General features: G+C 40.7%; 1 protein-coding gene across 1 annotated transcript; it reads right to left on the bottom strand.

The window, feature by feature from the left end:
* Window positions 1-316: 316 nt before the first annotated feature.
* NOLC1 (nucleolar and coiled-body phosphoprotein 1) lies at window positions 317-26,478 on the bottom strand. The gene is made up of 14 exons (XM_089510824.1): window positions 26,279-26,478; window positions 25,768-25,823; window positions 23,020-23,141; window positions 20,315-20,436; window positions 19,585-19,753; window positions 16,856-16,980; window positions 14,206-14,359; window positions 12,017-12,145; window positions 6,743-6,832; window positions 5,234-5,353; window positions 3,835-4,359; window positions 2,513-2,619; window positions 2,156-2,236; window positions 317-2,026 (listed from the first exon to the last, which is right to left on the bottom strand). Exons 1-14 carry the CDS (start codon window positions 26,387-26,389, stop codon window positions 1,868-1,870), a joined length of 2,070 nt encoding a protein of 689 aa, XP_089366950.1. The 5' UTR covers window positions 26,390-26,478; the 3' UTR covers window positions 317-1,867.
* Between the last annotated feature and the right edge of the window lie 1,383 nt (window positions 26,479-27,861).

Genomic DNA, 27,861 nt, shown 5'->3' with positions numbered 1-27,861 from the left:
TTTATACTGCTTATAACATGTTTTAATGTGATGACTGTTAATTTAAAATTGTGGTTAAAAATTTATTGTTAGGTTTTAGTTTATCCTTTTTGTGAATCACCTCGGGCCCCTATCCAGGAGAAATGTGGCACATAAACTAACCAAATGAAGTTGTACCACCCATTCTATTACTTCTTTCCCATCTCACTGCGCAATATGTGGACTAGCCCATGTTCACAGCTCTAGCAATCAAAATTGTAGGACATAAAACCTCTGTTGTAAGCGTAAGAGTGTTAGATGTTCAATCACCATTTCTAAGGGAATATGGACAAAAATATTTTTAGCATTTACAAAACATTTTTATTATAGTAGAGATGCTTGTTTATTAAAATACAATCTCCAGTATACCTAAAGTTTGAACAATTCTTTGTACTATTCTCATGGAGCTTTAATACAAAACAGAGGAAATTGAACCCTTTGGAAAGAATAAGCTATCTGGGCATTTCATAACCTTGTTTTTTGAACCCCTACAAACTGCTGGACATATGTATCAATTGTGGACGGAATTTGAATTACCTTTCTACTCACGGGAGTGGAAGCAGCTGAAATGCCTGCAACAGCAACCTCAAAAGATTCTTATATTGTACCAATTTATGCTTCAGGTGGGAGAAGTGAGCATTTGAATTCTTCCCTTGGGAATGGGAGGAAGGCCACACTACAGCCACCACACTATCTCCCTTAAGCATGCACTTTCTACACATGCTTACCTTCCCATAGCAAACTGTCAAACCCCTAGGACCTAGGCCCCACTGACTAGAAAGGAATGCTAAGGAGGCAACTAAGTTTTTCTGGCCCAAATTCAGTAAGACTGGCTTGGATTACTTACTGACAATGCACACTTCTCACAGTAAAGTCTTAAAAAAACATGTTGTCTGGGGAAAAAAAGTTCTCACATTTCTTAAAAGCAAAGCGGACAGATGAACAGAGTTTTCACAAGATGCAACTGTATACTAACAAAATAAAGCAGAAGTCACTGCAAACAACACAGTAGTCTGCAGAAACATTGTGGTAGTCTTGTTATTTCCTTCTGACAGCATCACATAATTGCCAGTATAAAAATACAAGGATGGCAATGAACTCTGCAGCTACTTCACTCTTGGATCTTTCTGATTTCTGAAGTGACTGAAACGAAAGAGCCATATGGTTTAAGGTGTGATGTGTGGTAGAATGGATTCTGCAAGTTCATTTGGAACAATATGTGATTATCAGGACTATGGCCAGTTCTCTGAAGAAGGAGACTTATTTGGATTCAGGCAAAGTTGCCCAACTCTTAGAGAACATAGGGATGTTTTAAGAATGCCCACGTGAAGAAAAGATCAGGGGGAAAAAACAAAACAAACGCTGACAGCTGGTAACTGCTCTACTTAAAAAGGCATTCAATAAGGAATCCCAAATGGCATAAAAGGGCACAAAATGGTTCATTCATCAGACAGCAAGTAAGCTTTAATTCTTTGCCCAATGTGTCTGATAGAACAGAGGAGGAACATAGATTGGATGTTACTACCAATGTACACCAAATCCTAGATTTGTTGGAAAAATCAAAAACAGAGGTTACACTTGTTTTGTCAGGAGTGCAAGAATTAAAATTCTGCAATCTAAAGTTAAAATTAAAATAAAGGTGTACATAAGTAAAAAATGTTTAGGAAATTCCAATGAAACAATCATGCATCTCCACTAAAACTTACATTTTGCTATTAACTAAACTGGCAGCTGTCCTCACATGTTAACCATACAGGAGGCTATGCAAATCAGTGCTTGGCAAAAGAGATAGCCACTGTTTAATCACTTAGCCTGTTGTAGCCTAAAATTCTGTAGACAAAATTGAAACTCAATCACTCTCAAATTTGATGGAGTTTATCTCTGTAGAAATATTGCCACCACAGTAGCTTCCCCTTTTCTTCTTTGTCTTCTCATGTCGGAAGGATTTGCCTTTGGTAAATTTCAGAACTTCATTTGCCTTTTCACCCCAGTCTCCTGCAGCTCCTTTCTAGAGAAATGAGACAGTCAGAAATCATTAGCCAGGAAAACATTAAACAAGCAGTTCCTAGAAAGTCTCTTCATTTTAAAATTTTGTACATACTATTGTTTGAAACATATAGCTCTGTCCTCCTCTTACCTTAGCATCAAATGAATTGTTTGCTACCCGTGCATCCACTTCTATTTCCTCTGCTTTTACTCTGCGGAAAGGACTAGATTGCTGTTGAAAGAAATGTTGATTTGTTATTTTCTGCAGTAGCTGTCATGGTAGTGCAGAGCATATGACAAAAGATCTAATTTCTGGTTATACTCGTCAAAACAGTAAGATCCTCCTGGACCAGAGTCACTTCTAGAATCAACAGTGGCTTGGAGCCACAGAACTCAGTTATTCCTATTTTTAGTGTTTCAGAGTTCTATGGGATAGTTGAAAACTTCTGCAAATAAAATCATATGCAGCTTTCATAACAAAAGCAAGCAATAAATCACTTTTACTCACCCGCTTCATCTTGGGGAATGTATGTGGAGTTCTAGGTTTCATTTTCTTGTTGTCTGGAGTTTCTGATTCCTGATCCTCTTCCCTTTTCCGCTTCTTCTTGGGTAGACCTGCCATATATCCCATACATGTCAGACTTCCAAAAAATCACAATTCACTCTAGACAAAGGATTCATTACTAGGCAAAACAGCAAGAACTTGGGGATGAGGAGAAAAGAGGGAATAGGAAATGTTTTGTTCCAACTTGTTTCTGATTTAGTGAAAGTGAGCAGCTGCCCAATAGTCAGTGAAACAGTGATTATTACAAACAGATTACACTGACAATGAAGGTGGCCTTCCTTCAGATACAACCAGTTCAACCAAAACATGAAACCATGGATTTGTATGAGGATGAGCCTATCTCCTCCTGTGGTGCAACTGGAAGCTTTTGCTCTTGATTAAACTCAGCTTACCATGATCTGAACCCTCAAACTTTTGTAATCTTAACTATGGTGAGAGGACACAAGCTAGCCTTATAAACCATAATTTGAAAAATGGAGTTAATTTGAAAATGAAGTAAAAGCTACCAATTGTTTTGCAACTAAGCTGAGTAGAGCATGTGAGCAGCAAAAGGCTCATACATGCCTCAATCCAACATCACCTCAGAGGGGTTGCATGATTACAGCAGTGCAGTAATGATTACAACAGAGCTGAATGCTAATGATTACAGCACTGCTGAGAGCCCTGGAGAATCCCAGCAGGTCTCAGAATTGCTGTGAACATTTGACATCTAGCCAGGGAATGAAGCCAGACATTTCTTTGATCCTGCCTGCCTGCCACAATGCATGGAATGGCCATGCAGGATGGCTTTACGATCTTTACAGTAAGTCTTTGGGTGCTGCAGAGGGAGGAAGGGAATAACAACTATTGCAGTGCCCAAAAATGGACATCTGCATGCAAAATGGACATTTACATGTGTATGTCCACAATAGAATTCTGGCCATAGGCTCATTACCATAACATTAAACAAAAGTTTAACCTAAGGCTCAGCAACTTTTCTGCCCTGAGGGTCATATGGTGGTAGACAGGGTGTGTATTTATATACATACCAACCTTCCTTCCTTCCACACATGTACACAGATTCCTCGCCTATCCTAAATGGTATATGTGAGGATGGGAAAAGTGAAACTTCCTCTACTAGTGTGTTAAGATCATATTTTTTGCTTCTGTTAAGCAGACACAAAAATGGGAAGGGCCTGCAGGTTGCATTGAATTTCTGGTGATTTTTAATGTTTAACAAACTGATTTCCTTGTGTCTAATACTTCCTTAATGACTAATAACCTACCTTTGTTCACAGCTTCTTCACTAGAACTGCTGGACTCTGAATCACTAGCCACTTCAGATTTTTGATTCTTTAATGCTGATATTTTGCCCTCAGGGCTGGATGAAGTCTTTGATTTCTTTTTCTCAGATGTACTGCAGCTAACCTTTACTTTCTTTTTCATTCCTGTTTCTGTCTTTTTAGGTTCTTCATCACTGGAGCTATCAGAAGAGCTGCTGCTTTCAGGTGGTGCTTGCTTTCCTGCTTTCACATTGCTCCCTCCTGCCAACTTGGTGCTTGGCTTCGGGGCTGGCCTTTTCTCTTCTTCATCACTACTTGTGCTGCTTGAGTCTGAACTGCTTGCTTTGGAGGCAGGCATACTAGATTTGGAGCCTGGTTTGGTAGTCTTTGCACCAAGTCCTTTTTTGGGAACTTTCTTATTATCAGTGCTGCCATCAGCTTTTTCTGCCACTGTCACCACAGGAAGCTTTTTTGCTGTTTTTTTGTCTGCAGACCTCACCGGAACTTCATTCTCAGAACTGTCTGAATCTACAAAAAGAAATTCTCAACTAAAAATCGTTGACAAAAACAATTCTTTACTGCCAGACACATCTTGTCTACATTCTTTACACAGTTCAGCATTAGAATGAGTTTTAAATTTTATTTCCTCTTACAGTAACCCGCCTTGATCCATAGGGAGAGGTGGGATTATTATTATTATTATTTCCAAATAAGAACAGGAGAAAACATCTAGTACTTCAAGACAGGGGATCCTGGAGAACATCATCCCATTGGGATCTTAGAATACCTGGCCATTTCCTGCCAAGTTTATTTTCTGTCAAGTCTAGAACATGGGATGTACATAAATCTCAAGATTGTTGAGCAGGAATTGGAGTTGTCCATAGTCCTGCACCTGCTCTAACAGAAGCAGAAGCTAATATTCACAGAATAAGTGAACAGATCTGATGACTGACAGTTCTCAAAGCCATTCTTTTCAGAAGGAAATTATGAGACAATGATCATGTATTTGCAATTGAGGCTTTCCGAGACTAATGGATAAAGCTACACATAGGCTCAGTGTTTGCAATGTCTTGGTTTGTGTGTTTGTGCCTAAACACTTAAGTGTGACGAGTACATGAAAATGGATAATAAACTGTGTGTTCCTGAATGGCAAAGAATTGAACTATCCAGTCCAGTCCTCTGCCATTCAGGAACACACAGTCAAAGCACTCCTGACAAATGGCCATCCAGGCTGATTAAAAACCTCCAAAGAAGGAGACACTGCGACTCACTTTCTCAGGCAGTGTGTTCCACTGTCGAACAGCTCTCACTGTCAGGAAGTTGTGGTCATTTCCAATTCTAGGTGCAGAAGGTGGATATTTTAAAAACAAAACCAAATTTATCGCTTTGTCACTTCCAGTACCTGAAGTATCAGAGGAGCTGCTCTCACGCTTTGATTTAGCTGGTTTAGCAGTATTTTTTGCTGCAACAGATTTGACAGAAAGCTTTACTGCTTCCTTCTTGTCTTCTTCAGAAGAAGAATCTATGGAAGAAACATGCATATTTCAAGTGTACTGTCAAATGTAATCTCAAGAACACATTTCTAGCAAGCTTTGTACTCATATGCATACAGATGTATCAAAGACTGCATAAGAGAAAGCCTCCTTCTGAGGTTTATCTTTTATTTCCCATCTTTCCTCTCTACTGCCCTTTCCCCTACTCAAAGATCACCCTTGGGTAAGGAAGAAGTAGTTATACTAAAATTGGATAGAGACATCTTGGCAGAACAGGTTAAGATCTTTTTCTACTGCAGCCTTTTCACACAACAAATCCAACAATAAAGTCTAATTCACAGTTACAGCCCCTAAGTGGCAATTACTAATGAACTACTTTCATTAATGTTATTGAGAAAAAGAATAAGTACCCAATAATAGGAAAACATTAGCAACTGTGTATTATATAGAGCTTGGTGTCATAAAAAGCATTCTTCACTTATACATGTTCATGTATAAGTCTAAAACTTTTAGTGAAAAAATCAATCCAAAAAAACCTTGGTTAACTTATCCATGGGTTAATGGAGGTACTGTACCTTCACTCTTACAATAATAATAAAAATCATCCCATTCTCTGTGTGGAAAAAAATGAGAACTTAATCTGTCCCAGGAGCACTTAAAAGATACACATCCCCTCTACTACTTTGCCAGGGCACTGTTTCTTGCCTTTTTGAATGCCTGGGTGGGAAAATGGCAGTGGTGGATGCTGTTTAGCACCTCCTCTCAAAAGAGCACTGTGAGGAATCAGGCTTTGAAGGATCTGAATAAGACATTTGTATATGTTTGTCAGCTTTTGTGGGTTTATATCAAACAAAGATATCACATAAAAGACTATAATCGCTGCTACCATATACACACACCCAGGTTTTACCCCTGACTTATCAACAGGGCATATCAAAAATTTTAATTTTGGTCCCCAAACCTCAATTTATAGATAAGGTCAACTTACAGTTGCATATATTCACTAGTTATTTGCCAGCTTGCTTGGTGCAAGTACTTATGTAAGCAGAGTGATGTAACAGAGCACAGAAAGTGCATTTTTGTAATGGGAACTCTGGAGGACAGATTCTATGCACATAGATGGAGGACTATCCACAAATGGCTCAGAAATCTTACAAATAATGTCTTAGAATTCTAAATATGAACACTCAACAGAAATTTCCAGCCTGTTCCTCAGAATAATTGTTCATTCAGCTATATTTGCTAGGATACAAAATTTTCTCCTTTGCAAATTATTCCTGCACTGACTGGACATATCAGTAATCTATGACAAAATATACTGAATAACTTAATACCTCTGAAAGACAACAAACTAAACATTCCCGCCATAAAAGGCTGCAGTGCAAGTGAACATGCATGCTTGTATTCAAAATACTCACCTGAATCACTCTCTGAACTATCCTCTTCTTTTTGAGTAGGAAGAGGAACCGATTTGGGGGTATGTTGTTGTTTAGCTACAGGTTCTTTAGCTACAAGAATAAAGTGATAGCATTAAGTCTTTCTCTTCCCGCACCCCCAAGGCACCATGACAATTCAAGGCTAACATAACATCCTCACCTTAAAATAAACTATCCAAGGTGGGATCAGGCAACTGCAGGGATGCACAGTAGCAGATATCCATCCTGGCTGGGAAAGCAGCATTACCGACCACTAAGTCAGTATCAAAAGACTGCGTTTGGGGTACATGACTGCAGTGCTTGTAGACCTACCTTAATTTGATTAGAAGGCAACACTGAATTGTTTCTCTTCTCTTATTTATCTTGCAAGCTGCTTCAAGGGACCATCTTACCTCTAAGACTACGTATTAGAATAATGAAGCAACCAAGTTCTTTAAAGAGCATTGGGGAATTTTCATGTGTTGCTAACAAGAGGGCTACTTATAGGAGGGGTGTGTGAGGTCGTTCACCCCAAAGAATTCTGCCCCCCGGTGAAATTTTCCTTCAAACCCCAACATTCTAGAATCGCATAGTGAAACATTTAATGATCATTCATACCCAGAACTCATACTTGCCGTTTCTGCATTCCCTTGGCAACTTTGTCTGCCTAAACTATCTATAAATACTCAAATGAGAGAATAACACCTTTGTTATTCATCCAGAAACTGCAGTTACAAATAAAAAACAACACTATAAATATACATAAAATCCCAAGGATCCCACCAACCACGACACATCTCAATCCACACTTTTTACAATCCGTGCTGACAGCATGGAAAAACAGTTTGACATTCTCATATTTTATCCATCCTCAATTAGGCCTTTTCTTCTGCATACAAATTTCAACAGCCCTGATAAAATTTCTCACTTTAATTTTTCAAAGAACAAAGGGCTATATAAAGTGGGCCCTTGGTATCCACTGGGGTTTGGTCCCAGGCACCCTCATGGATAACAAAATCTGTGGATGCTGAAGTCTGATTAAATACAATGGCATAGCAAAATGGTGTCCCTTATATAAAATGGAAAAACATGGTTTGCTATTTGGAATTTATATTTCTTTTGAATATATTTAAGCCATGGATGCTTGAATCCATGGATTAAAAAGCCTGTGGATAAGGGCGGCTGACTGTACTATCCATGATTTATTTTGTAATTCTAATTCAAAATTGTGAGATGAATTAAGACAGCATCATGGGAGAAGGGAGACCCACAGCGTATAGGTTGCCCCCAAACTGTACCCAGTTCAAATAGTCTGGATAGCCCTGGCAACAGGCACACTGGGTGAATAATGCTGCTGATTAATGTCTGGTTGGCAAACAGAAAAACAGCCTGATCATGGACAAGCATGCTGACATGGCATGTACAACAGGGATGATGCTGGGGGATGGGGGCTATCTCTCCCATTTTGTCTGCCTGCATTCTCTGTACAGCAGCAAGTGATGCATGGAAACAAGGAGAAATAGATGCAGTGGTCTAATATGACTCCAGCTTTCTCACCAGGAAGGCAGTCTTGAAGTCTGCTGGTATGCATGTATGTATATGTATTTGAAGGAGGATGGCTGGGACAGAATAGTGATTATGCTGGTGTCCTGAGCTGACTTGAGTTGTTCTCAGCAAGGGTTTTGGAGTCCCCTCAGCTTGTTATGCTGGGAGAATTCTGATGTCCATACGGAGACTGCTCTGCTGTGAGTAGCTCTGGATTTCATGTCCTCCACAATAACCATGTCTGTCCCAAGCAGTATCTGATGCCACCCGCGCTGCTAGCCATGCTCTAGACCTAGTCTTTTTGTGCTGGGTGGGATGATGGTGATCTAGGTGTGGAGAAACTTCTTCTAGCTCCACTGTTATGGGCAGATCACTATCTGGTGGGACTTCAGATTCATTGGAACTTGTGTAATGATTAAGATGGTACACCCCAAGAGTCTTCTGGTTCTGGAAAGATTCATGATGCTTCTTGGAGAGTTTACTGCTGACTGGACAGGTTATCAAAGTCTGGTATCTGGAATGGAGAAATTGCCATCATGGTGGCTATGACTGCCCCAGTGCAGCGTTCCTCTGATTTATGAGGGAACTGGAAATGATGAAATAACAGGGACAGAGTATAGAGCATCAATGATGGAAAACTCAGAACAAGTCTGACTGAACATGGATGATAACTTATTGCAAAGCCTAATCCATGGTAATGGGGACTATAAAGAAATATTTCTCTGCACCATTATGTCCGACAGTCTTCCAGCAGGGGAAGGGGCCTTCTGCAGTTTGTCCCATAAGAAGAGAATGCAGACCACATGACAGAATACTATGAAGAATTTGTAAGACATTATGCAAACTGGGTGACTTTGGGAAAGTCACACTCTCCCAGCCTCAGAGGATGCCAATGGCAAACCCCCTCTGAAGAAACTTGCCAAGCAAGTCCAGTCATAGGTTTGCCTTAGGGTAGCCAAAGTCAGAAGTAACCTGGAGGCATACAACAACAACAACAGCAACAACAACAACAACAACAGCAAATGCAAACAAAATCACTCTAATTTGGATGGTCAAGTTGGTATAGGTCCAGTGGATTTAACCATTGGGGCTCACGCTCTCTCAGCCTCAGAGAAAGGGGATGGTAGACTTCCTCTTAAGGAATCTGTCCAGGAATGTCACATTAAGGGCTTTGTTTTTAGATTGTCACTAACTGAAGGCACACAATGACAAAACATTTTACATGATGCTGTAAAAGGTCCAGAAATTTCACCAACTCATCTCTCTTGTACTGCAGAGCTGCGAAATGCAAAGGAACCTTGCCAGGAAGAAAAGAGAAATGGTGTAGGGTTGTCTAGTAGGGCATTAAGGATGCTAGTAAATGAGTGGTTGATACTTACAGCAATCCCAATATTATATAACTTGAGAACTACTCGCTTAATACTAACACTCCTTGCAAAAAATGTTACCTATTTATTCCACACTATTCTAACTCTTAAAAATTATTTCTCTCCCTGTTCCTTCAGTTGCATGAGAATGATCATTCTTGGCATGTATCAACCACTCATTTTCCATGAGACTTATGGAATAGTCCACAACACTTGGGATATAACCAAGCCACCAATAACAGGGAGGACCTATGTAGAATTATTGTTAACCACAGCCTACTCTCCTACCGAAGGCAGCATGGCTTGCCCTAAACTTGTCCACTTTGTAATGTCTCACAAAAGCAGAAGGCTCTTTCCAACATGAAGTTCTTTACATGTCCTCAATTGAAGCTGACACTCTATAGGCCACCAATGGCACAATTCACCTAGTCAATTGTGCCTATACATGCACTGGTCGTGCAACCTTTGCTAGGTTGTAACATTGAAAAATACAGGCTTTCTACTATCCACGACAGCATTTGTTTTGATGTCTTCTGGCCCAAAGTCCTCAGATTGAATGATTCCAAAATGTCCAGTAGGATGACCAAAGTCTCCATCTAGAACCATCTGTACTGGACAAACCCATTGAGAATTTCAGATCCAGAACAAGTCTGTAACTCCTGTTGCGTTTCAGAACTGTCAGAATAGAAAATATACACTTTGGTATTTTTCATCCCTTGGGGCATCTATGGCTGATATGACTAATAAATGAGTGATTTTGTCCTGAACAACCTGTATTTTTTCTAAATCCTTAGATAATGGTGATGGGGAAAAACCTTCTCTCTGGTTTCCTTTGGAACTGTATTTTGTAACATGACTTCTAGTACCCATTTGTCCGATGTTATCCAACTCCAAAGGTATCTCCCTGCTACCAGTATCGCTCTTGAGTTGGTATTGGGGTTTACAAACCCTATTGGGCTAGGATCCGCCCCTTCTGAATTGTTGCTGACTCTGTTTTCTAAACTGGGAGCTCATATATTTATTTACCTTTGTTCTTAACTCATGTGGCAGAAGTGGTGTGCTTTTTTTTAAATTCCTTTAACGGTGTGTATTTGTTTTTAAACTTTGTACAATAAGATTTTAGCTGCCCTCTGTTTTAATTTATTGTATGCTGTCTTGGGCCTCACATCAGAAAAGGAAAGATATAAATAAAATAAAATACAATTTTACCAGTCATAACACATTAAACAACTATTTCCCGGGCCTTGGACAGCAAAACTCTATTTACCTATACTCAGAGGAGGCCACCTTTCTGCATGTGTTACTGTTCTGGGCCTGACTCTTCTGAGATCATTGCTATATCAGAAATAGCAATGATCCAAATCACACCCAATGCAGAGAAGAAAAGTTACCACAACGAAGACTTAATAGAAAAAAGCAAGCCTACAGAGAAAACACACAGAGAAGCACGTTTCCTCTCTGGACAACTGCTCTGGACTGAGTTTTAAACTTCAATTTGTTTCTTCTAGCAAGCTACAATTCAGTACATCTCAGTGCCCACTTTGGAAATTAATTTTGGCATGTTGCTTTAAAGTCCATTTGGAAGCCCCTGTGAACCCAGAGTTACAACCGCTATGCTGTTGTGCATCTTCCAGTCATTTCTGACTTATGACAACATGAGAATGCTCTAAACCAGTGGTCCCCAAACTATGTCCTTTAAGAGATTTTGGACTTCAGCTCCCAGAAGCCTCAGCCATGTTGGCCAATAGTCTGGGATTCTGGGAGCTGACGCCCAAAATCTCTTAAAGAGCATAGTCTGGGGACCACTGCTCTAAACTCAGAGGGCAAAAAGGCATTCAAGGTTGAAGGCTTGGGAGAGCATGTGTTTGGCCTACTAAATCTCCCTTTAACTAAACAAGGTTCATTGTAGCTTACATCTGCTGCGCTAGGCACTCTTTAGCAGTCTGAGTTTAGGATGTATGAAAGCAATCAAAGCTTGGGCTACAAAAAGAAACCACTATCGTGAGGCAACCAAGGATTGTGAAGCAGAAGCTTCTGGGCTGACAAAGGCTTTGCCTGGCCAGGACAGAACTCTTTCCAGACAATGCACTCTTTCTCAAGAAAAAAGAAGGAGAACTTCAACTCATCTATTATGCCTCCTAAAACAGGTTGAGTAAATTCTGGAATGAATACACATACAATTTGTGTGCCTTTGATCCCCCCACCCACACTTTCTAGATTGAAGTAGTGAAAAACCTCAAGACTTCATCTGAAAGAAAAGTCAAAAAACCAAAAGGTGTGAGAGGTAAAATATGCCTCTTGCATGCCCCCCCCCGGAATATGAATGTCTAGTCACCTGTATATAATTCCTTCTTCAAATCCATACCTGTTGTTTTCTTGTTGGACATCTGCTTCTTTTTGTCACTTTTCTCCAACTTGTTTTTAGAAGCAAGAGCTTGTGCTTTGCTGTTCTTCGACTCCATGGATGCAGGGGGTGGCACGGCACTGTACTGACCTACAAAGAGACAAGAGGTTCAAAAAGATGTAAGTATGCCAGCGGTCAAGGAGACGCATCTTCCGCAGGTGTACTCTTCATATTCTTCAGCATTTAAAGTGATGGACTCATGCAGATGGAAGTCTAAAGACCTATTTATTATTTGGTTTTATATTTTGCCTTTTTTCCAGTTAAAAAGTAATTGAACCATAAAGTATACCAAAGATCCAAAAGATTTAAGATTAAAAAATAAAAAATGAAGGTTAAAATTGCTTGAAATTCTGCCTTTAACTCTGTCAAAACCACAATGAAAAAAAAACCTAAGGAAAATGGAGCACCCAAGCAGTAGCGCTTGGCATACAGCAACTAGATAGTTGCCAAAAGTCTGCCTGAGTAAAAAAAAAAAGGTCTAGCTTCCCATAGTAGAGAGTCACAAGGCATTATAGTATATGGAAACACTATATGGATCGGTGTCCAGTCAAACTGTCAGTGAGTGACATGCTCCCTGTTACTGGCCCTCACCATAATATTTTGGATCAGCTGAAATATCTGAAATTCTTTTCAAAAGCAGGTCCATATTAAGAAATTCCTAATAGGACATAACTGAGGCGAAGTAAGAAGAAACACCTCAAGGAATGGATACATTATAAATGCACTCCTGGCTACTGTCGTAATCTGTGTGGCATTTGAATAAATTTAAAAATGTATTTTTAATACAAATAAGTTTTCTTAATCACAAATACATAAGCATATTGTGACTATTACCATGTCTCTTCTAGTCCAATAAACATAAACATATAGACATTACAGTAACAACAATAAATACATGGTAAGCATGTAAAACATTACAATACACAACAATAAAACAGACTTCCCTATCTTAAGACCTTAGGTATTCGAGTTCCTGTCCAATTTTTTTTTAATCTGTCTATCGATCCACAGTCAAGTACTTTCAATAACCATTTAGACATAACTGGATTTCCCCCCCCCCTTTCTTTGAATAGGTTGTTCTCGCTGCAACTATCATATAAAATAATATCTTTTTCATATTTCCTTTCTATTTCTTCATCTATTATCCCTAGGAGAGACATCTAGGATCTTTTTAGATTTCCTATGAGTTTAGTTATTATTTTGTGTATTTGAGACAAAAATTGTTTTGCTCTTTATATAGTCACCATATATGATACATGGTATGATACCTTCTCCTCTTTACATTTCCAGCATTTGTTGTAAATCTTCGTATACATTTTTGTAAGTTTATCTGGTGTAATGTACCATCTAAACTGGATTTTGTAGATTTATCCCTCAGATCATAATTTAGGGTAAGTGTCAAAGGTTTTTTTGCCATATCCTCTCTCATTCTCCCAACTGTACTTGAATCATGAGTTCTTTGATTTGTTCTTCCTGTGTATGCAATTTCAGTTGTATCTTATGTAACCTGGATATTAAACATTTGTTTTCTTTCATGATTGTATTTTCGGTATCAGACTCCTCCAATGCAATTCCATGTAGCATTTAATCCATTTTAAATCTTTCTGTTTATCATAATAAAAATATGCACGCCACCCACAATGAATAACTCCTTCCAAATGCAATAATCTTCTGTTTTTTAATCTAGTCTAAACAGCATGCATAGTAATGTATTTTTAAGTTTGGTATACTTAAGACATCTCTTCTTATTTTGTCTTGCAGTAACTATTTTAAATCTAGGTTTTTAGCAGGGAAATTGGTCCATAGTTCCTAGGTTGCATTAGGTCTATATCCTCCTTGGGTATCTATGGCCTGTTACAGACAGCCAAAATAAAGCTGCTTCGAGTCACAGTGGAGGTATGGTGTTTCAATGATGCATGCATCCTAAGAGTCCAGAAGTCGCACCAAAGCCACGCTCCAGCCTGGAGCATGGCTTTGGTGTGGCTTCTAGACTCTTAGGATGCATTCATCATTGAAACACCATACCTCCAGTGTGACTCGAAGCAGCTTTATTTTGGCTGTCTGTAACAGGCCTATGGCTCAAAACATACTGCAGAAATAATACAGTTTGAGACCACTTTAACTGACACTTTTGTATTACAGTCACTCACCAGTCTTGGGCTTTGAGGGTTGCTTTTCATCCTCAGAACTGTCAGAAGACTCTTCACTGCTACTGCTGCTGCTACGTTTCTTCACAGTTTTGCCTTTTGCCACAGGCACTCGAGCAACTTCAGATTTGGACTGTGGCGTGTTCACTGGTTTATTCTTAACAGAGAAAAGATTCCCATCCCAGTCACAAAAATGACATTTTAAAAAGACTGATCATCATTCGAAACTACTCATTCTCTGCTTAACTATGCTAAAGTAGAAATATAAAGCTATTTCAATATATGAGATATATAAAACATTTAATGACTTTTAAAAACTTATTAGATTTATTGTTGTATTTGGTCTTGATTTATTGTTATATTTACTCATAGTGGGCCAGGTCCCACTTTGACAACAAGATGAGAGAGGATATGTAACCAGAATAAAGAAAAGATGAAATTGTTTTTAAAACAAATCTCCAGCAATGCAAGATAAAACTCCAGGCATGTCACAGTACTTCAAGGTTATACGAATCTCCAAATCACTCTTAAGATTTAATATACATTGGGATGGGGAACTGTGCATGGGGCAGGGGCAGATTTTCCTCCAGCCCCTGATGGTCTCGCATCCTCCACAGCAATTCGAAACAATTCCATTTTCCTCTGCAATCCCTGCAAGTAAGTACTTGGAGACAGGTATTTTGGGATAGTACAGGCTTCCAGGGCATTTGTGGGGATAGGGGTATTTCCATATATTTTCACATGTTTGGAGGCCTTCTGAGAGGTTTGAGGGCAAAAACTGTACCACTTTTTTTTAAAAAGAGAGAGAGAAACCTGAGACAGTTTTTCATCTTACAGAGAAATGTGAAATCAAATCTTGGCAACTTCAAATGGGACATATACTCTTATTAGGTGGGTAAGAATTGTGGGCTTAGTTCTCCTGCCCTTCTCCCAAGACTGGGGCTCAGGGCAGCTTACAACATTAAAAAACAGTACAATTAGAAGCATATAAAATAGTTTATTAAAGCAGTACTGTGTTCAGTGCAACAATGGGGCTCACCTGTAAGGCATAGAGTCTAAATAGACACAGTAAATAGGCTGCTCACATCCCTTCCTTACAGTTGGTAAGGCATATTTCTGTAGAAGATTGTTGGGACTGGAGGCATCCAAGTTCCTGAGAATGTTTCTGACTCTCCATTCCTGCTGGTATTTTAAAGCAGGTACCTGTGGCTCTCAATTTTCAGCTGCAACCTAGGATTGAAATGGAGTCTCCCTCTGCCTAGTCATAGCTGACAGCAGAGGAAGACAAACCACGGGACATTGGCCTTGGGAAGCTCTTCCTGGAACAGCATGCTATATAGGAAAATAGAGCTGGTGGAAAATCTATTGATTGGATGGCAGCCCAGAAACCCCGGTACAGCTCCCTACCCTATTTCAGCTAATTGCTCAAGGCCAGCTTCTGCTGACAGTACAGTGGGAGCTCTACAGGTATAACTGATCTTTGCCGGTATCTCTTGTCAGCTACACGTATATTCAAATGGGAGTGATATAGCTGAAAGCCAGGTCCGCAACTGATAAAAGCTGTATGATTCAAGACTTGATCCTGGAAAAAACATGCTGATCTTGCATGTTTAAGCAAAACCCAGAAGACTGAAGAGGGGAGCATCAACTTAACTCAGAGGTGTCCTTGTGTGACAACTATTGGCCCATCTCCATTAATATCTGGCCCTAAACATGTAGAGGCTGCACGCTTAATCTGTTTTTTGCTGGCCAGGGTGATAAGTGATCAGTGGGTATTGGGGTTCAAAAAAATCTCAATTTTCACAGACAAATGACTACTTAAAGTAACTGAGTTATATTTGCTGGAACTCCTAATCTTTGTAGGGATGGGGACCCATTAAAATGGTCCACCCTCAAACTAATGGCTCCATAATTTTTCCTGAGTGCACATTTTCTAGCTGCTGGAGCCAGCAATTCTGTTGAGGTCCTGGTTGATCACTACAATTGGTCTTAAATATCTTAAACAGGAACCTTTGTTTTCTGAGCTGTTTCAGATCAATATAGCACTTGAATAATGACAAGAGCAATGAGGGAGAAAGACTTGGGATGAATCCAATGAACTATGGGATTCTTTTGTTCTCTCTTATTACATTGGCCCAATCTAGTCCAGCGCAGTTGTTTAGTGTAATCAAGGGGATATGCTACATTCTACTCCTCAGAATACTGAGGAACCAACAGAAATGCACAGTGATGAGAGTGAAATATTTGGCAGAGAAAATCACTCTGGTTAATTCTGACATGGACTACACAGGGAGGTAGAGTGTAGAGAGATAACTGAGGTATGTACCTGTACAGTTTAGAAGGATTTTAATTTGTTCAACAAGATGATGTAACTGTAATTTATCAACTTGTTCGTGTAATACAACTTTCTTCAGTGAAATCAGTTATTTTATCTTACACTGTAAGCCATCTCGGGTGCTTTATAGGCTTGAACAGCAGCTAAAATAGCTATGAAATCTATACATTTACACATTATTTTCTCTTTCTTCATTCACATCGCATTAAGGAGGGGGGTCATTTTAATAAGGAACAAGGAAATTCCACAGCTCTAAACAAAGTAAATACTAGGAACAATAATATAAGTGTAGAAGCAACACAAAGATCTACTGTTTACCTTTGCAGGTGCCTTCTTTTCTGTATGAGAACTGCAACTACTACTGCTGCTGTCATCGCTACTGCTACTCTCTGCTTTACCATTAGTGATTTTAGACATCACCTTGGTAACTTTTGCACCCATTTCTGATAAAAACAAAACAAAAGATGAGATCTAACTATTACATAGACATGTACACACAACAAGAAGTTACTGCCCATTTTCAAGTTTACGCTTGCTGAATTGTACAATACAATTCTGTCAGCACAATGAGGCCCAAGATAGCATACAATAGCATGTACAATCTGCAATTCAGGGCTAATTTCAAAAGCCTACTGTAAGTGATCAGTCCAGTCCTCTGTCAAAATGATTTGTCCCTCTTGTGGAAGGGAGTAGAGAAAAGAGTGTGGTTCTGCCCACTGATGACCTTGATCCTGACCACTGCAGGCAGTGGCACCGCTAAGGATAATGTCACCTTGTGCAGGTGCCTGGAAAGGGCTGCTGAGGGGAGCAGCAGTGGACCAGCCCTCCCCCTCCTCCTGCCATCTGGCTCGGCTGTCCTTTGCCTGCCTGGCCAGACCCAGAAAGGGCCACTGGAGGGCAACAGTGGCACCCTACCCCAGCCCTCCCTTCCTGCTTCCTCACTCACCTAGCTGCCTGCCTGCCCAGACTTAAAAAGGGCTGCCGTGGGGGGAACCTTCCCCTCCCTCCACTTCCACTGCTTCACTTGCTCACCCAAACCCCCACCTGGCCAGACATGGAAAAAGCTACTGAGGTGCTGGTGGTGGCCTGCCCCACCCTCCCTTCCTTTCAATTGTCTTGCTCACCTGGCTGTTCATCCACCCACCCTGCCAGATCCAGAAAGGGCTGCTAGGATGGGGGTGGATAAAAAGGGTAGATCAGCTAAGCTTGTCTCAGTAGCTACTCCCAGTAAATTAAACGGCACAGACCTACAAGTTTGGCCATCAAAACAGAATCATAAGTAAAGTGGGGGCTGATGAAAAGTCATCCTTGGATGCAATTTGAAAGAAACTTTCATGTGGTCTCTCGAAAGCTCAAAATATTTTAAGTTTCTTATCAGTGCTGAAAGAGAGAATGTACATGAAGAAAGAGTCTCTGGAGCAACAAACCCCCTGGTACTATCAGGACTTCCTGGCCAGTTGGAAGGCAACTTACATTACTGAGTTTTTTGTGGGTTTTTCGGGCTATGTGGCCATGTTCTAGAAGAGTTTATTCCTGACGTTTTGCCAGCATCTGTGGCTGGCAAAACATAAGGAATAAACTCTTCTAGAACATGGCCACATAGCCCGAAAAACCCACAAAAAACTATTGATGCCGGCCATGAAAACCTTCGACTTCACATTACATTGCTGACTTCCCCTTCCTTCCCTGTCCTGAAGCCTTTCTAATTCAAGGGTGAGTGGGCACTCCTGAAAATCATGAGCTGTTACATGGTATGTAATGAACAGTAGGAATTTCTCCAAACTGACAGATGGTCCTCCCACTTCATCCTTCCATGGCACAGTTCACACCATGCAAAAGGGATGCAGGGCACTTTCAGGACAGAAAAGGAGAAGAACAGTTATACAGTGAGCCTTCTACTTACAAAGCCTATGAGCTTCCCAGCTGAAAGCAGCTGGTTAGACCAAGCAAGGAGACCAGCTGAAATGCTACAGTAGTTTGCCAAAATCCAAGCCAGGAGCAGTATAAAATACTCATTCCAACTGGCTTTTAAAGACAAGGAGTATGTAGGAACAAAGTCACCAATTTGTCATCAGATTGATGTTCAAGAAGGATAAAGACAAGCTGGAACATATTCAAAGAAGAGCACCCAGAAGGATCAAAGGTCTAGAAACGAATTCTTATGAGGAATGACTTAGGGATCGGGACATGTTCAGCTTGGAGATGAGAAGACTAAGTGATACGATGGCCATCTTTACATATCTGAAATGATGTCATGTAGAAGACAGAGCAAGCTTCTTTTCTGCTGCTCCAGATACTAGAACATGAAGAAATGCATCCAAATTCCAAAAAAAATAAAAATAAAGAAGTTCCACATAAATATCAGGAATAATGTATTTAATGCAAGAACTGTTTGAAAGTGGAATAGACTGTCTAAGGGGATAAATGACTCTCTTTCTTGGAAGGTCTTTAAACAGAGGTCAGATGGGCATTTTCCAAGAGTGCTTTAGTTCTGTATTAATATAGCCATGGGTTGAATAGATGGCCCTTGTGGCCCATTCCAACTAGAAGATTCCATGATTCTGTTAATCTGTTTGATGACACTTCTGTCTTCTAAATTTGCAATGGGCTGAATACTATGAATGGAACCTTATCTTGCCCTATCTCCATGATGCTTTTCAGAGTTTGTCCTTACTTAATGCATGTCAAAGCCAGCATGGTGTATTGATTTGAGTGTTAAGACAACTCTGGAGACCAGAGTTAAAATCTCCACTCAGCCATGAAAACCACTGTTTGACCATGGACACATCACACTCTCTCAGTTTCATAGGGCGGCATAGACAAACCCTCTCTGAATAAATCTTTGCAAGGAAACCCAATTAGAGGTTTGCCTTAGGATCACCATAAGTCGGATACAACACTGGGTGACTTTGTAATGGAAAAATTCAAATTAAAAAATTCAAATGTCATCCAGTATTTGGATCTTCAACTTGGTGGTCATAAAAGCACATTTGAAAACCTGCACAATGATTTTTGTATTGCTGCACTGGAAAAAAAAAGTGAATTACCTGACTTAGATGGTGGCTGTGCTGCCTTTTTAGCTGCTGTTGATTTTGGCAACTGCTTCTTTGGTGCTTCATCTTCTGAGCTACTTGAATCTGAACTAGAACTGCTTGGCTTCTTCTGGGGCTTTGTTTTTACAATGGATGTCTTCTTTACTTTGAGATCTGCTCCCTTCTAATGAGACATAAGAAAATACCACAGGTTATGTAACCAAGGCCTGAAAACACACTGCAGAAACAATCCAGTTTGAGACTGCTTTAACTTCCCTGGCACAATGCTAGGGAGTTCTGGGAACTGTAGTTCTGAGAGACATTTAGCTTTCTCTGTCAGATCTCTGGTACCACAATAAACTACAATTCTCAGGATTCCCTAGCTCTGAGCGAGGGCAGTTAGAGCAGTTTGAAACTGGATTATTTCTGCAGTGTGTTTTGGACCTAAGAGCATTATTTTAAAGATTACTAAAACAGACTATAATTCAGTTCCATGGTGGAACTTGCTTCATGTGACACCTAGAGGGAACCTAAAATATAACACACTCTTCTGCTCCTATGCAGTGAGGTGGTGGGAAATATGCCTTTCATTGAAGCTTGTTCACCATCATTAATCTTTAAAAAAAAAAGAAATACAGGGCTATCTGCCATTATATGTGGGTGGAAAAAGGAGGAATTTCTATTCTAAAAAGAATAGAGTATACATGTAACAAGCACTTGGTAGAAGTATGGACAATATCCTAACCTTCACTGGCTTTTTCTTTTCTTCCTCAGAGTCTGAAGAATCACTGGAGTCATCACTGCTGCTCTCTGAATTGTCAGGTGCTGCCTTTACAGGCACTTTGGGTACAGGGACTGGCTTACTGGCTAGATTAGAAAAAAAGTAAATATTAAGACAAACTACAAAATTCATGCACCTATTTCTGCATCATACTGTCATGAAATGTTTACACTACAATTTATGCAACACAGCAAATCTAAAGAACTCATTCAGTTCCTTTATTCATGTTTAAACCCTGAAAATGAAAATGATCACAGAACATTGTCTGTACATATTGGTTTTAAACTAACTACATAAATAGTTCTTAAAACTTGCAACAATCTTTATCAATGAGGTAACTATGGCTGCCTAGCCAGTTAACCCATGCAATGAAGAGATAAATGGAGGTAAAAAGCTACAAGCTCCATCCCATGACTAGACATCTACTTATGTCAACTAAGAGTAGGGTGCCCCTTAGTGTTAATTGTAAACTTAAAGCAAAACTATTGGACGTCCATAGTCAATAACTTAGGGTAAAGGGGTTGTCAACTGTTTTTCAAATGCAATTTCCTAATTTAACAAACTAGAGTTCCTCAGAGTGCAACTAAAAAAAAAAATTAAATAGTTAAGTAGATAGCAGTCTCCAGCTTTTAGACATACATGTCTGATATTGACAGCAGAAGGCAGCTCCGGTGACCAGAAATAAAATGGTAGTTGCCTGAGCCCATCAGAAGGGTGTTGGGAATGAAAATAAATCCAGATAGAACAAGTGTCAGAGGAATTGTGTATGCCCCAGAAAAATATGTATTGAGAAGGTCTGGCTTTTTAAATGATCTGTTAGCATTTTCCTATACTTATTTAGAAGCAGCTTTACCATTTCCTTATTCATTCCCTCTCTGTTGTTCCGTAAAAGACAGTAATCTGTCTTCAGTGTCTGCAATCGCCTCCTGGGGGACAGCCCCCCCCCCCCCCCCCCGCGCTTCAGCTGCCCACTCCTCGGACTAAAGACTCTTGACATCAGGAGCTGCAATTCCTGGCAATCTGTTTTCTCTTCCATCTCTGAAATGTCTGAATCCCACTCCAAAGAGTGAGTTATGACACTGAGGGCAATGCTTTCTTTTTAGTCCTAGTCTCCACTAAAATACCCATTGGCCTGTTACAGACTGCCAAAATAAAGCTGCTTCGGGTCTCTTTGGAGGTATGCTATTTAAATGATGCATGGGTCCTAAGAGTCCGGAGGTCGCGCCAAAGCCACACTCCATTCCTAAGCACTGGAGTGCAGCTTTGGTGCAGCTTCCGGATTCTTAGGATGCATGCATCATTTAAACAGCATACCTCCAAAGAGACCTGAAGCAGCTTTATTTTGGCAGTCTGGAACAGGCCATTATCTTGCTAAAAATTGTGGGATCCAGCAAAGGAAACTACAGCAAGATTTTGCCTGAAAGGGCAATTGGCATTCCAGTGCTTAGGCCAGACAGACCTCATTACAGTAGAAGGTGTAATGGCCCTGACTGAAAAATGTGACAATCTCACAGGAAGTCAGCTATATATACTTGATATTTATACATCTTTATGACAGAATGGTGCAAATGTTTAATTTTTACATCTAGATCACTGAGGAGGTTCTCCCTCCATATCAGGGAAGCCCCAGCAACTACTACGGAAGAAAAAGGACAGGCGTATCATGAGTATGCTTTAGAGCAGTGTCTGTATGTCTTCCCTTTTCTCTTTTGTCTAGATGCATTGTACAACTTTTTAAGCAGAAGCATACAAAGTTATTACACATACAGCGCTCCCTCCATTCTTGCGGTTTTGAAATTCGCACCCCTCGCTTATGCACGAGGGACAAGCAGATGGGGAATCAATGAGGCTTGTGCCCAAAGTGTGTGCCCATGTGCTCCCGTAGCTGTGCACCTATATTCAAGCCAATGGGGCTGGAATCTAAACGAAACTTCATTTTAGTGAGGGGGTCCAGAACGGATCCCCTTGAAAAAGGAGGGGGCAACTCCTCCTTTTTGAAATGAACACAACACAAACTAACAAATAGAAAAGGAGGTTCAAAACAGAAAGTACTGTACAGGAAAAGCAAAACCATTGTAATACATAAACTAATCACAGAAAAAGTGAATTATTATGAGTTGTTTGCTTTACTATCTGATTCTCCACTAAATAGGCATTCTGTCTCTTCTTTATTCCTGCATCTTAGATAATAGATGTATTAGCCTATGGAAAAGTACCACAAAATTATGTCATTTCGAGAAGACTAGACCTGATGCCCTTTAAACTCTGTGGCTAAAGAGAGAAAAGACAAGACTGTGTTCTGCTGCTACCAATCCACTGGAACAATGAACTCCTCCTTGGTCCTCTTGCTGCAGTTCACAGGCATGACAGTTAACTGGAAAATCTAAATTCAATCATAAGATCTCTAAAAATACCAAACAATGGCAAGGAACAATGCAAGTTTTCAGTAAAGATATCCTTTCAGGAGGGCTTCTTGAAAATTCTCTTGATGGCTATGGTGGGAACAATATCCTCAATCTTGAGATGATCCAACAAGGCTCTTCATGTGTTCTTAGCATTTGTGTGTAACCATATGACTGTTTTTAAGGATTCAAAAGCAGCACCTCTACATCTCTTCAATCAAGTATAAACACTCTAATCTGTACTAGAAAAAACCTAGCAAACCTTACCTTTTCTAGGTGGGGGTTCCTCATCTTCACTGGAGCTCTCAGAACTGGATGAAGCGTCTTTCTTTGCCTTCTTTGCAGGAGGGCCATTGGGAAAAGCTTGTCGCTTCTTAGCTTCAGGTGATCTGAGAAGAAATATTCTTTATTAAGCTTGTGGAGAGTTTTTCTCATTAACCCAAGTACAGAAAAGAAGAAAGCCTGTAAGTAGCATGTTTCTACTCAGGATTTCTAGATATGCACATAACTTAATCTCACTGGGGAGTAAGAGTCTACCTTGAAGGACACAACATCAAAGCAGAAACAGATGCTGGACAGAACAGCTACCATCAGAAGGAGAGGAGACAATCATATCAACTGCCAATTATGCCTCTATTATGCCAACTTTAGGCCCTAGTTGTCCTGCTTTTCTACCTATCAATTGGCACTGCAGAGACCATCAGGAGAGGAAGCAGTTTCACTTCCACTGTGCTTAGATCCAATTTTATGACCTCCTGAAGAATTACTGTTAAATAGAGCAGAAATTTCAGTACACAGCCTTAAAAGGATTCAGACTCCCATGTAAGGAAGAAAGATTTAAAAGGACAAAAGATGTCCAGTGAAATTAGTTGAGTGTGTCATGTTCTTTGAGAAGTGAAGAGCTAATTCAAGGAGCTCATAACCACCTTGTTCTGGGAAAATACAGTATTTATTTGTTATCTGAGGCCTGTTACAGACTGCCAAAATAAAGCTGCTTCGGGTCTCTTTGGAGGTATGCTATTTAAATGATGTATGCATCCTAAGAATCCGGAAGCTGCACCAAAAGCTGCACTCCGGTGCTTAGGAATGAAGTGTGGCTTTGGCACAACCTCCGGACTCTTAGGACCCATGCATCATTTAAATAGCATACCTCCAAAGAGACCCGAAGCAGCTTTATTTTGGCAGTTTGTAACAGGCCTGAGTCAGACTTTCACAGGATTTATACTCCTGATGAAGGGGCTTTATTGAAACCTGTGTTTAGAGAAATAAAACACAGTTTCAGGTGGAAACGAAGTCAGTGAGGGAACTGGAACAGAACAAGAGACTAACACAGCTATTTCTGTTAAAACATGAAGATATAATTACTGTATATGCTCATGTATAAGTTTAGAAATTTTAGTCAAAAAAGTGACCCCAAAAACCTGAGCCGACTTATCCATGGTTCAACATAAATACTGTATTTTAACTCTTATTAAAAAAGGAAGTATCCCCTGGGGAACAGCAAGAGCCTGTCCTGGAAGCACTGACACACACACGCTTTCATTCATCCAGCCTTTAGGATGAGCACAAACAGTTATGCCTGGTGGAATTTTGTAAGTCGTTTGGCATTGTTTTTCTTGCTTCATCACATGTCCCTGAGTTTTACCCTTGACTTACACATGAAGTTGATTTATAGTCGACTATATATGGTATATCACTTTATCCATCTATAATCTTATCATACTTTCTTTTCTGCACACTCACACACCCAAGCTGAGCTGAAAATGTCCATATTCCTACAACACTCACATGTAGTAGATACAGGTTGAGTCCCCCTTATCTGAAATGTTGGGACCAGAAGTGTTTTGGATTTCAGAGTTTTTTGGATCTTGGAATATTTGCATACACATGTGATACCTCGGAGATGAATGCAAATCTAAGCATGAAATCCATTTATGTTTCATGTACATCCGATAAACATAACCTGAAGGTAATTTTATAGACAGCATTTTAAATAAATCTGTGCATAAAACAAAGGTTGAGTGCACTGAACTATCAGAAAGCAAAGGTGTCACTATCTCAACCACCTATGTGGACGATTTCGGGTTGTGGAAAATTTCGTATTTTAGTATTCCAGATAAGGGAAACTCAACTTGTAACTGGTATAGGTTTAGTGCCTTTTTGCACTAAACTCCCACACAACACAGCTGTGTGTACAGCACAGCATGCATGGCTCCTTGATTTACCATAGAGGTAAAAGCAACTACACTCGTCCCTTCGTATTTGGGGCTTTGACTTTTGCGGATTTGATTATTCCCAGATTTTATTAACATGTTCTCTCCAGGAATATCTAAGGCCTATTACAGACTGCCAAAATTAAGCTGCTTTGGGTCTCTTTGGAGGTATGCTGTTTAAATGATGTGTGCATCCTAAGAATCCAGAAGCTGCACCAAAGCTGCACTCCAGTGCTTAGGAATGGAGTGTGGCTTTGGCGCGACCTCCGGACTCTTAGGACCCACGCATCATTTAAATAGCATGCCTCCAAAGAGACCCAAAGCAGCTTTATTTTGGCAGTCTGTAACAGGCCCAAGTCTCTAGTGCAATTCTAGTGTCAACTTTAACCAACAGTCACACTGAAGGACCTGAAAGTTCCCAGAGAGAACACTCCACCGGTCATCTGTAGTTCCTCCAGTGCAATCCTATGGTCATTGTCTGGCAGATGTTGACCCTAACTGGACGACTGATAGGCCCTATACAGACAGGGCAAAATAAAGCTGCTTCAGGTCGCTTTGGAGGTATGGTGTTTCAATGATGCATGCGTCCCAAGAGTCTGGAAGCTGCACCAAAGCTGCACTCCAGTGCTTAGGAACGGAGCATGGCTTTGGTGCGGTTTCTGGACTCTTAGGATGCATGTATCATTTAAACAGCATACCTCCAAAGGGACTCGAAGCAGCTTTATTTTGGCCTGTCTGCATCAGGCCATAGATTCCTAGAGAGCTCTTCTTTAAGGACAGAAACGGGCATTTCGTGACTTACTTCAGCCAATAGTTGAAGACGTCGAGGAGCGAAGCAGCGTTGGGGTCTTGTTCTGTCTACAAAAAAGAACCAAACATGATACAAACTGAGCAAATTCCAACTAAATCTTGATTTTCCAGGAAGGTGTTTTAGCAGCATTTGAAATGTGCAGAATAGCTATAAAACAGTTTTGATACGTTACGAGTCACTTATTCTAGGGCTGCGTCCACATTGGAGGAATAACCTGGTTTGGAAGTGCTTTAACTCTTTGTCTGACTCTTTGCTATGGAATTCTGGGAGTTGGAGTTTGTTGTGGGGCCCAGAGCGGAGCGGAGCTCCGCTCTGGGCCCCACAACAAACTCCAACTCCCAGAATTCCATAGCCTTGAGCCACAGAAAGAGTTAAAGCGCTTCCAAACCGCGTTATTCCTCCAATGTGGACGCAGCCCTAGTCGAGCATGGGCTCCTCTCCCTTCCCTAAAATGGAGTCCCAGCAACATCCCCCCGACCCAGAGCCTAGTCCCCAGCCTCACCACTCCCGCGGCCTTCCCGAAAGCCTTGGCTGCCCCGTCGAAGTGGTTCTCCCTCAGGAAAGCGAAGACTAAGGGGAAGAGGTCGCTAGGCACCACGCGGGCCTTCGCCATGTTGCCGCCGGAAAAGGAAGCGGCACCACCGCAACGGCCTCCTCTTTCTCCTCCTCTTTCTAGGCCAAAGGCCTAGTAGTAGTAGTAGTGACGCCCACCGCGCCTTAGGCCCAACGCCTCTTTTTTGGGACTTCAGCTCCCACAATTCCTGGCTGTTGGACAACATGGCCGGGGCTTCTGGGAGATGGAGTCCAAAACGAAAACTCGAACAACCCTGGAGTATTTGTGTTTACTTCCTGTGCTCTTTAAAGGGGATTTTTGGACTCCACTTCCCACAATTCCTGGCTGTTGGACAACATGGCTGAGGCTTCTGGGAGATGGAGTCCAAAAAAAACCTCTTGAAGGGCATAGTTTGGAGACCACTGTGGGAATCAGTATCATAGAGTTGGAAGAAACCCCAAGGGCCATGCAGTCCAACCCCATTCTGCCATGCAGGAACTCTCAATCAAAGATGACCATCCAGCCTCTGTTTAAAGACCTCCAAGGAAGGAGACTCCACCACACTCTGAGGGAGTGTGTTCCACTGTTGAACAGCCCTTACTGTTAGGAAGTTCCTCCTAATGTTGAGGTGGAATCTTTTTTCCAGTAGCTTGCATCCATTGTTCTGGGACCTAGTCTCTGGAGCAGCAGAAAACAAGCTTGCTCCCTCCTCAATATGACATCCCTTCAAGTATTTAAACAGGGCTATCATATCACCTCTTAACCTTTTCTTCTCCAGGCTAAACATACTCAGCTCCCTAAGTTGTTCCTCATAGGACATGGTTTCCAGACTCATCACCATTTTAGTCGCCCTCCTTTGGACACACTCCAGTTTCTCAACATCCTTTTTAAATTGTGGTGCCCAGAACTGGAGACAATATTCCAGGTGGGGCCTGAACAGAGCAGAATAGAGTGGCACTATTACATCCCTTGATCTAGACACTATACTTTTTGATATGAGTAATTTTTGATATGAGTAAATTCATGATCTGTGCCACAATTGGCATCTGGTCTAGTCTTGGCCACCAGTATAGAGTTCCACCATCTTTTAATCCCAATTATATAATCTATTTGGTTTTTATGTTGGCCATCTGGTGATGTCCATTTGTATAGCCTTCTTTCTGATTGTATGAAAAATGTGTTTACAATTAATAAGTTGTTGGCTTCAAGTCGTTTCCAACTTAAGGCAACCCTATCACAGGGTTTTCTTGTCCAGGTTTGTTCAGAGAGGGGTTTGCCTTTGCCTTCATCGGCTGAGAGCATGTGGCCTGCCCTAGTTCACCCAATCGGTTTCTATGGCTGAGAAGGGATTTGCACACTGTTCTCCAGAATCCTATTCCAATACCCAAACCACTACGCCATGCTGATGCTAGCAAACAAATAGAAATGCTATCTATGCAGTTCATATTAAATAAAGCAAGTAAAGAGCTCCAGCAAAGAGTTCTCTCTGTGCACTTGTTTTTCAGTACAGACAGGAGCCAGGGTGGCATAAT

The sequence above is a fragment of the Sceloporus occidentalis genome, unplaced genomic scaffold, assembly GCF_023333645.1.
Source record: "Sceloporus occidentalis isolate IW3139 unplaced genomic scaffold, rSceOcc1.0.p SCAF_2, whole genome shotgun sequence".
Lineage (NCBI taxonomy): Eukaryota > Metazoa > Chordata > Lepidosauria > Squamata > Phrynosomatidae > Sceloporus > Sceloporus occidentalis.
The sequence above is the reverse complement of the archived record's forward strand: the minus strand, read 5'-3'. Positions and strand labels throughout refer to the sequence as shown.

Excerpts from the sequence above, each read along its gene's own strand:
- NOLC1 (XM_089510824.1), bottom strand. The coding sequence starts at position 26,389 with ATGGCGAAGGCCCGCGTGGTGCCTAGCGACCTCTTCCCCTTAGTCTTC. Across the intron at positions 23,142-25,767 it reads GTCTTCAACTATTGGCTGAA|ATCACCTGAAGCTAAGAAGC; the intron begins GTAAGTCACGAA and ends ATTTCTTCTCAG. Across the intron at positions 2,620-3,834 it reads TGAAGAAGCTGTGAACAAAG|GTCTACCCAAGAAGAAGCGG; the intron begins GTAGGTTATTAG and ends GATATATGGCAG.